The 10,557-nt window shown below is 34.6% G+C and overlaps 1 protein-coding gene across 1 annotated transcript; it reads left to right on the forward strand.

Moving 5' to 3' along the window:
* Window positions 1–5,841: 5,841 nt before the first annotated feature.
* Window positions 5,842–8,010, forward strand: LOC110410572 (CBL-interacting serine/threonine-protein kinase 25-like). Its single transcript, XM_021420336.2, has one exon. It carries the CDS (start codon window positions 6,486–6,488, stop codon window positions 7,836–7,838), a length of 1,353 nt encoding a protein of 450 aa, XP_021276011.1. The 5' UTR covers window positions 5,842–6,485; the 3' UTR covers window positions 7,839–8,010.
* Window positions 8,011–10,557: the final 2,547 nt, after the last annotated feature.

Genomic DNA, 10,557 nt, shown 5'->3' on the forward strand with positions numbered 1-10,557 from the left:
TGGGTGGTTGGGCTGATATGACATGCACTCCCTGGTCAACTTTCCTCGAGAAAGTGCTGGGTGGGGGAGGGGTGCTCCAAGTCAATGCAATGATATAAAAAATTAGTGTGTAATTTGACAACGAGGGTTTGTCGGATTTCACATGTTGGATTCTGCTTTTCCCTAGAAAATTTTTCAGGGTTTGGTATAATCTTTCTTGATGTGGACTTGCATTGGTTACGTCCATTAGCAAACCAGGGCTGCCTATCTGATGCGGCAACTCGCGGCGCAGTGGCTATCATGGCCTGCTCCCTGCTGGTTCAATTTCGAAGTGTTTGTAGGACTACTGATGACACAAGTTCATGACTTTCAACTCAACTACATTCTATCTTAATAGACCTACCTATACGACTTCTAATATTATAAAATTTTATAGATTTTACAAGTAAATTTAGAATACATGTATATATATCTTGTTAAGATATATATATATATATATATATATATATATGAAATATGAAATAGATATGTGTGGGCTTTTTAGTATTGCTGGATACGATAATTATTCATTTGGTAATGTTTAATCGACTAGTATTAACATATGAAGATTTCTTTTTACGTTAATTAACAGACACAAATGCAAACTCGCAAGCAATTAAGGGAAGGGATAATACCCTATAGTAGAAGAAAATGTAAGGTTAATAAATTGGAGTCTGCTCTTTTAGGCTCTCAAACGTTCTTGAGGGCAACCCTTTTGTGCCTTTAAACAGAATTGAATAATTAATTTAAAGAAAGGTTAAAATTCCCACAATTCTAAAAGACTTGAACATTGATCATTCAGACCCTGAAAACCCATCCATTTGATTCTCTCCTAACGTCTCCTCTTCTTCTTCTTTAAAATAAAAAAAAAATAGATTTTGCATCATACAACCATAAAAAAAAAAAAGAAAAAGAAAATCCGATTCTCATTTGATAAACTTCTCCTCCAAAGTTTAAGCCTTGGAAGAGGAATCCAAGCCCATGCTATTTAATCCAAAGACTTAAGTCCACAGTCCACTTATTGATCACCCAAGCCTAGGAAGCCCATTGAACCTGATTCTTCACTTATTTTAGCCTTAGTAGCGAGCTTCAGCAAGGGCCCTTAATTCTTAGTTTTCTTGGGTTTCTTTTTGGGCCCTATCTCTCTATCATTTGAATTAGAAAAGTTAACTCATAAAACATAAATAAAATTTAAAATAATTAATGAATTTTTTAAAATGTTACATTAATAATAATAAGTAATTTATAAAATTAAAAAGTAAAAATTATTATTTATAATCAAATTTGAAAAAATAAATATGTTACTCTTAACTCAATCTGTGATAGATAATAATTTTTCTATTCAAATTAATCTATTTAAACTCGATTATACAATAATTTAATCTCACTTGTATCCAATTATTATCGACCTAATGTATCAACTAATATTTCCAATTTTGGAGGTGTCTAGGTTTTCTCTTCTTTTCTTTTTTTGGGCCCTCTCTCTTAATAATTTGTATTGGAAAAGTGCGTCCCCATTGCTATCAAAGTCGAGGTGGCATTGCATATCATGGCAAAACAAAAGCATAGACCTATTTACCAAGCAAACGTATCCTCTTGATGTGATATTAATGTGTCAAAACAAGCACTAAACCTTGTTCAATGCTTTGGGGCAATCAAAACAAATTATTTTCCCTTTCCAACCTCCAATTATTCGTGCTTGCTTTACATTTCTTGACATCGATCCAGGATAGCCAACGGATTGCCCCGACGCCACCTTGCCCACTCCCAGTCCCAGCTCCATCAAATCGGAACCTTGGGTCCCCCACTCGCAATGGAAACGACATGCTTTCAGCGCAGAACATGACTCATAAAACAGTAGCTGCTGTTGTGTTGAAGCTAGCCCCCTCTTCAAACGAGTGCAGCCACGTGGATCCTTCGGACCATCAGGTATCAACCTACTGTCAAAGATTCAATGGTTTTGGTGGAGGATGATGCATTATCTTACTGAATTATTGGGTTCTGGATGGTTACTGACGTGACCATTTCGGCACCAAACTGTTCTTGTCTCATCCTCTCTACTACTACTACTACTGATAATAATAATAATAATAATAATGCAACAAAGATCCATTGATATGGCTGTATTTTTAAGTATGAATTGCATTTAAAAAAAATTCTTTCATAATGATAATAATAGGGAATCAATCAATCCGTGCATGCGTTACAGAAAAAAAAAATAGATTACCTGAATGTTTGTAACATTTTGTGATCAAGTAATAATACTATTCGGGTTTATTAATCAATTTGTGACGTAGAGTGTTGTTAACCATTTTTTATTATTTTTTTTGTAATTTCGAAGTTATGTAAATTTGAGTTTGGAATTAGAGCTTTAAGAAAAAGTTTATGCAATGTTAATGGAGTTGTAATTTTGGGTTATACCGAGTAGAATAATAGATTTATTTAATATATGTACGTGAGAAAGGGTAAATGGCATTCATTAAGCTAAGGTATTGTGGGACCTAATTGCATTGGGACAAAAACATCAATGTTAGAATATTAGCTGAATCTAAAAGAACAAATATTAAAATAATTCACCAAGAAATTGGAACATCATGTCAAGTTGGAATATGGGGCATGCTCTAAGTTGTGGAGACCCAGTTCAACTTTTACAAGAATTGACCAATTGTCAACATGGGATTGATGGCAATTTCTTCTTGGTCCCCCTCAAGTTTGAAACTAATAAAAGGCAATTTATTTTTTCTTTTGAAAACCAATAATTAAAAGGCAATTTCCATGGAAAAATTCAAAATCCTAAAGAGAACACTGGTTTTAATTGGGTGACATAGTTTATAATTGATGGTGTATCCATTAAACTTCATTTGAATGTGGGGGTGATATTGATGCTATCTTGTTATACCTCAATGATAATTAAAGATCACCATTCGATCTATTTTGTAGGTTTGGTTTTAAAATTTTAAAAATTAAATTAATTGATTTTTCATAAAAAATAATTAAAAATCAAAGTGTATCTTAAAATCACAAATTGATCGATTTTAAATATTAATAATGTTAATAATATTTGTATACAAATTAGATTTTAAAAACTCTGTTTTTTTTTCAATAATGTTTCACTAATAAAGTCTAAATATCTCTAATTTAATCGTGTATTTATATTTAAAAATACATATTGCTTAATGATCTATTTTTGCTTCATTCGATTAAAAATTTAAACACTAAAAAAATTGAAATAATCAAATATATTAACCTTCAATTAATACAAAATTAAAAAACCCAAATCAAATTAATCAAATTCAATCAATTTTACTTGATTATTTCGATTTACACCCATTAATACTCACTCCAAAAAAATAGTAATAATCAATCAATTGTCTATACGACATGACAATGGTTTGATGAGTGATGGACTAGAAGCACTTCCAACATATTAAGTACTATTTTCTACCTTTTTATTTTTTATTTGTTCGAAGTAAGAATGAATTAATTCGTTGATATAACTCAAGACCAAGCGTATTGATGATGGCAAGGTGATGAAGTTGACAGGGCCCGGAAACAACGGCCGAGGAGCCTACCTGCCGGCGGGGGCCACGGCAGGCTGAGGGGCTGAGATGATTACAGATGAGCTATCTTTGTTTAGCTTTATTGATATTTATTTCTTCAATAAAATTCGAAGATTAGTCATAATAAATACGCTTTAAAATGTAAATGAACACTGATTTGATCTAATTTATATTGATTACCCAAAAAAACAGAATTGCAAAAATTGTGAAAAAATGAGCTTTTTTATCAAATTTATGCAAAATAAAATGAGGGAATAAGTTGTTATGATGTGGACTATGGAGGAATATTGCTTTAAATAACGTTAGAAAGGTTAGTTCAATTATGCATTTTAGTGGGTAATTGGTCAGGTTTGCCTTAAATTTTTGATTGCTCCAAAATAATGAAACATCGACTTGTTCTCAAATATTAGTTGGTATTATGTTCTAATTTAAAAATCTTCTTCCACTTTCATTAAAAAAAATTAAAAAAATGATAGTGCTGCTTGGGTTTGAGTCAACTTCATAATTAAAAACTTAATTATTTCAAAATAGAATAAAAACCCATTGCATAGACATTTTACATCGATCATATCGTAGTAGCTACGGGCCTCTTCCGCTTGTAGATATGATATATTTTTCTATTGCTCATTCTATTTTTAATCATTTGTATTTTTTTATTTTTTATGAAAATTAAAATAAAAGAATAAGGGTTGGATTTAGATGAAGATGTCGATTGGTTATGTATTAATGAATTTCAGAAAGGAAAATCAGATAGAAACAAATTGAAGAATTATATATATATATATATATAAAAGGGAATATATAGTTTAATTAAAGAACTCTTTTTTAAGTATTCTTTTATTTTAATTTTCATAAAAAAGGCCATCATATTGAGGGAGCAGTGGGTGATTTAGGTGAATCTAATAATTAATCATTGCCTTAAGATGTACTGCATGTGGAATGATTTTAACCCTTTGACAAGATTTGTTATCAATTAATTAAAGAGTTGCTTAAACAGATCGAATAGTCCAAAAATGATAATCCCCTTGGTCAAGTTATGCGTTGTAAAGCCACCACTGCCACCTTGTTGTCCCAGCTTGTAGGCCTATCTTGGGCTTCTTGGGTCAATTTAAAAATATATCCTTTTTCAATGCCTATACACTCAATGGCCCGTGATCTTATCAAAGTTTATTATTATTATTATTTACTGAATTAGATGTTTTTGAATATTTATTGTAAATAATTCTAATGAATAAACAGAATCGAAAATCAAAATATTTGCACATATGTGTATCGAGAGGATGTATTGCACCGTATATTAATCAACTGTCCAGAATGGTTATTGCTAATTTGACTTTAGGGTAGCAATAATTAGTGGACTTAATCAAACCCCAAGATCAAACAGAGAAATTCAACAGAAATCATGGGAAGAAAACAAAAGAAATTAACATTGCTTAGGCTTAAAATTCATGTGCTTGTGCAAACCCTTGGTGGAACTTGGAAGCCTTCTTCTTTAATTTTTTTTTCCCCAAATCTGAATCAATAAGCATCCCAAATTCATATAAAGTCAAATCTGAATCATAGCTGCATGTTGCCACTGAGCTTTTGCATTTATCTTAGGATTGAAAATGGAGCTTTCTTGTGAGATCATTCTTTGCCAGCTTTGCCTAATGGTAATGGCCCAGCTCAGGTTTTGGACTTCGGGTATTGCCCATTTATTTTTTCCCATGAACACTTCATATTAGGGTTCCTATTTTATTCATTCAACGCTCACATAGTGAATTATAATAATTAGTACTAACAACTTGCAAGAATCCTTTCTAGGTCGGCAACCAATTTAAATTTTTGTAACAAGTTAGAAATATCTTCTTGAAACAGTCCAAGAAATTAAGGGTGATATTCAAAATTTATCCGAATCTAAATCGAGTATTGAAATTTTACCCGAACTTATTTCATAATCAAATATAAAATATTTAAATTTTATGATATTGGATCGAATATTTGTAAATATACCTATAATATCAACCCATTTACACTCATACAAGAAATAAAATCAAATCATTTTGAATAGAAATCGTCTGCTTTCTTTTAGTGTTTTGTTTTATGTTTTTTCATAATTTTGCATCACTTATCTTCTAAACTTTTCATATTAAGATTTAAGTTTTACAGTTTAAAGTTTAAGATTTAAAACAAAAAATTATACATGAGACGTAAAGTTACAAAAGAGATACAAAAATTTTCAATCATGTTCTTGTGGATTGAGTTAAAAAGAGAAATGGTAGACTAGTTTACTATCGGCATATGACCAAAAACAAACCTCGGCTGCTGATCCACTGAACAGAAAATTCTAGCCAGAGGAACAGGGCAATAAAGCCAAAAGGCAGCGCAAAAGAAAAGAAAAGAAAAGAATATGCGGGCCACGGGAACAGAAAATGAATTTACTTGAAGATAAAAAAGTTAACAGAGACGTAAAGTTTATTAGTCTATAATGGTTTGTTGTAACCCTCACCATCAACGCGTCTTCATATTTATACCGGTATTCTTTTGGAAAGATTTTTGTGAGATTTTCATTCTGTGTGCTCTTGCGGCAGCCCCAGGTCTTCCAAAAAGACAATACCAGGTGCTCTAATGGCATCTTCTAAACTACCCTTCAAATCCCCTTCACCCAAATGCCCTTCCACTGAACACTCTCGTTAATCAGCTCCGTTGAACCCCACCACAATCTCCTGATCAAGTGAATCAATGGAATCTTTCCAAATCAGCATATCCTCTATCCTTTCCTGGATTCCCTTACGTTACACATCTTTGCAGAGCCACACAAGCAGCCTTGAATCCATGTTAAAGCAAAAATTTCAGTAGGAGCAGAGCCAAAAGAGTTAGCAAATTTTATTGTGTAGAGAGAAAAAGAGGATATAAGGGGGAACTGTCATGGAGGAGAGGCATGTCTTGTTTGGGAAATATGAGATGGGGAGACTGCTTGGGAAAGGAACATTCGCTAAAGTCTACTATGGGAAGGAACTAACAAGCGGTGAAAGTGTGGCGATAAAAGTCATCAGCAAAGATCAAGTGAAGAAAGAAGGGATGATGGAGCAGATCAAGAGAGAAATCTCTGTCATGCGCCTTGTCCGTCATCCAAACATAGTGGAGCTCAAAGAAGTCATGGCTACGAAAACAAAGATCTTCTTTGTCATGGAGTATGTCCGTGGAGGTGAGCTGTTTGCAAAAGTCGCTAAGGGCAAACTCAAGGAAGATGTTGCTCGTAAGTACTTTCAACAACTAATCAGCGCAGTTGATTTCTGCCACAGCAGGGGTGTCTCACACCGAGATTTGAAGCCAGAGAACCTTCTTTTGGACGAGAACGAAAATCTAAAGATCTCTGATTTTGGCCTGTCAGCGTTGCCCGAACAGCTTCGCAATGATGGCCTACTCCACACGCAGTGTGGGACTCCAGCTTACGTTGCCCCAGAGGTTTTGAGGAAAAAAGGCTACGATGGATCCAAAGCAGATATCTGGTCTTGTGGGGTTATCTTGTATGTTCTTCTTGCAGGTTTCTTGCCTTTTCAAGATGAGAATCTCATGAAGATGTACAGGAAAGTTTTCAAAGCTGAATTTGAGTTCCCTCCCTGGTTTTCAACAGAAGCAAAGCGCTTGATCTCTAAACTACTAGTTGCAGACCCTGAAAGAAGGATCACAATTCCAGCTATAATGCGTGTTCCTTGGTTTAGAAATGGATTTGCGCGTCACCTTGCGTTTTCAATCGAAGAACCAATGTCAGATCATGTATTGGACGATGATTCTACCTCCAAGACCAACAAACAATCGTCTCCGAAATTTTTCAACGCATTCGAGTTTATTTCCTCTATGTCATCAGGCTTTGATTTGTCAAGTTTGTTTGAAAACAAGAGGAAATCGGGGACAATGTTCACGTCGAGGTGTTCAGCTAGTGCCATCATGGCTAAAATTGAAGGTGTTGCAAAAGGGTTGAACTTCAAGGTGGGGAAAGTGAGGGACTTCAAGATGAAGCTACAAGGCTCATCCGAGGGGAGGAAAGGGCGCCTATCCCTGACGGCGGAGGTGTTTGAGGTGGCACCAGAGGTTGCGGTTGTCGAGTTTTCCAAGTCTAGCGGTGACACCTTGGAGTATGCCAAGTTTTGCGAGGATGATGTTAGGCCTGCATTGAAAGACATTGTTTGGACATGGCAAGGTGACAGTTTCAACAATGGTAGCAACGTTAAAATAGAGGGAGAAGCATGTGAAAACCAAGTGCCACAGACAGCCTAACAACAAGTAGAAGTTAGGGAAATTTTCCTTGTTTACCACTTTTTCTTTTTCTATCTATTCTGGAAAGATAGGTTTGAGGTTGAGAATTTGTAAATACTTTTGTGATTAGTACAGTAATGTATGGCTTTGGGTTTTGCACACAGATAATAGATACTGATTGTGGAGTGTTGGATGAGAAGTTCTTTTAACTTTTACGAAGTTATTTTGGCTTTTTTTGGATGCACAAAGCTAAGGTGTGATCGTCGGCATCTTATTGCAATATTTTGTTGCTTTCTTTGATGAGAAAAAGAAGGGTAAAAAGACAAAACTACCTGGGGTTTGTTGATTGGAGGTTTAATATTTATCGAACAATCTTAACAGAACCAAGAAAAAGGAGTGCAGTCTTCAAAGTTCAACTAACTTGCAATGGCTCTCAACCAATCATGGCAGAAGTGGGGAAGAAGATGCGTGACACCTGAGACATTCTTCCAGGTTGGATCAATGCGAAAACAAGATGTCTGAGAGCATTTTTCCTGATTGGATCTCTGTTTCTCTGGGAAGAAAATTAAGAATCGACCAGTCTTCCCTGGGTCAAAAGCTTTCACTCCCCTCTACCAACTCTACATTTAATCATTTTTTCAGCAGCTATCATGCACACAAATTACTCGCAGAACAGAAGAGGTAAATTATTTTAAATACAACTCATGGATTCAGACAGATCTTCCTGGTAAGTTCTAACAAACGAGAACCAACGTCGACAAATCAGCTTGTGGCACATTACAAAAATTTAGTGAAAAGGCCCCATTGCTTTTATTTTTGCCTTTTTGCACGAAATGTGGCTATGCTTTCATTGTCATTGCCTGCCTTACCTCTCTCTGGTGGCGGAAATCCTGATAGGTTCAACTTACCATCATCTAAACATGGGAAAACAAAGCTACTTGGCTTTGAGCTTAGCCCCACTTTGATTATTTTGGTGTGAAAATGAAAATGATCCAAGGCTTGTATCAAGGCGTTGCTTGTGGGTGTCAAAGTTAGGTGGCCGATTGTTTAAATAAAAAGGGGTAATATCTCACGAATTTTTGAGGTCGATGTGCTAAAAATTAAGCTGAATTCCGTAAGTTCAACTCAACTGATCGCATTAAGCTGGTGACCAATGGTTTGAATGATGGTGGCCCTAAAGCCAATGAGAATAGGGAATCAGGGATACAAGATTACGTTGTTCTAAAGAGTTTTAGGCTGTAAGAAAGTGTTTTTTTTTAATGATTAGTAGAGAGAGGATTCGAATTTTGTTCTTTAAACAGAGAGATCATGTATCAATAAAAAATTAAATGTTCAATCAAAAATTCAAATGTTAAGTGCTTAGACTGTAAGAGGATTGAAGTACTACAACCATTTGCTTTTGTTTCACTGTTCTCAAGGGTAGTTCGTCATGTACCTGAAGAAAGCCAGGTTCCCTCAAAGATTTAGGCACTTCACCTGAAATATTGATATAGCCCATGTTTGCGTGTGTTCACAGTTTACAGGCACTTCACCTGAAAGATTAGTACATGTTTACAGTTTTAATGACGAGAAAAAGTTACGTGTCTTGATGTGTTTGATTTGCGAGTTTGTGCCTGATCACATCACATATTGCAAGAAACGACATGGAGAAAGATTGTTCCAGGACTCTAGCTAAATGGGAGTCGCCATCGATTAGCTGAATGTATGAAAACCAGGCACGTTAACTGGATAAGGATAGAAAGTAGCAGCATTTGGTCATGAAAACGACATCGACAATTCGGGTATGACAGAGAGGTCATGTAAAGAAAGTAATATACTTACTAGATATTTTATCTAATTCTGGAGATACAGCGTATGTCTTTTTCTCAAATGTATATTTTATTCTTTTACTTTAGTAATAAAATTTAACAAGATAATTAAATCCTTTGAGAATTTCCAGTATTAAGAAAAAGAAAATAAGACTGCTCAACTTTGATCTTTTAAGAGAAAATCCCAAGCACAAGTCAAGACTCAGATGGCCAAACTATGGCACATGTTTGGACTGTAAGAGGATCGCATGTTATATTATAAGTACATTCACTTTTGTAATGAATCATTAATACAATTATATATATATATATATTATATATATTCTAGATAAAAGTAACAAAGATCCAAATTAATGTCTCAATTTTCCTTTTAACAACATATAATTATTATCTATATCTCTTTCTATAAATTCATCGATAATTTTAAATTTAAATATAATATCTTAAAAAAAATAGATTCATAGTTGATTATTAAATATTCAATCATTTACTACTTATAAAGTCAATATGAGTGTCATAAGTAAATCAGAGATAAAGGCAAGACTCCCATTGAAAATCACTTAGAAAAGTAACAAGAGATAAGGTTTGGCTCGAAGGTTGAAGAAATTGGCATTATCGGTCATTTCCGCCTTGCTTTTTTGTCCATGTGAAGTATGCCCATTTTGGCATGGAGACAGGAGTCGAAAGAGGATAAGGCAATCATTTTTCTTCCAGGGAAGAAAAGATATAGAAAGTGTCAAAAGCACAACCAATGGGATGATGCCATGGAGTGGGAACAACTAATAGGAGAAGAGATAGCCAACAAATGCGGGAAAACTCTTTCATAGGCCCAACAAAAAGTAAGCACTTTCATAGGCCCAATGAAGAAAACCGAGGCTACCCCAAATGGCCCTTCTGTTCAAGCTGGTTCTGCAAAAGCTGGTCTGGTCCTG

This window comes from Theobroma umbraticum, unplaced genomic scaffold (genome assembly GCF_002168275.2).
Source record: "Theobroma umbraticum cultivar Fairchild unplaced genomic scaffold, ASM216827v3 scaffold_56.0, whole genome shotgun sequence".
NCBI lineage: Eukaryota > Viridiplantae > Streptophyta > Magnoliopsida > Malvales > Malvaceae > Theobroma > Theobroma umbraticum.

Coding starts and splice junctions, on each gene's coding strand:
- LOC110410572 (XM_021420336.2), top strand. CDS start 6,486: ATGGAGGAGAGGCATGTCTTGTTTGGGAAATATGAGATGGGGAGACTG.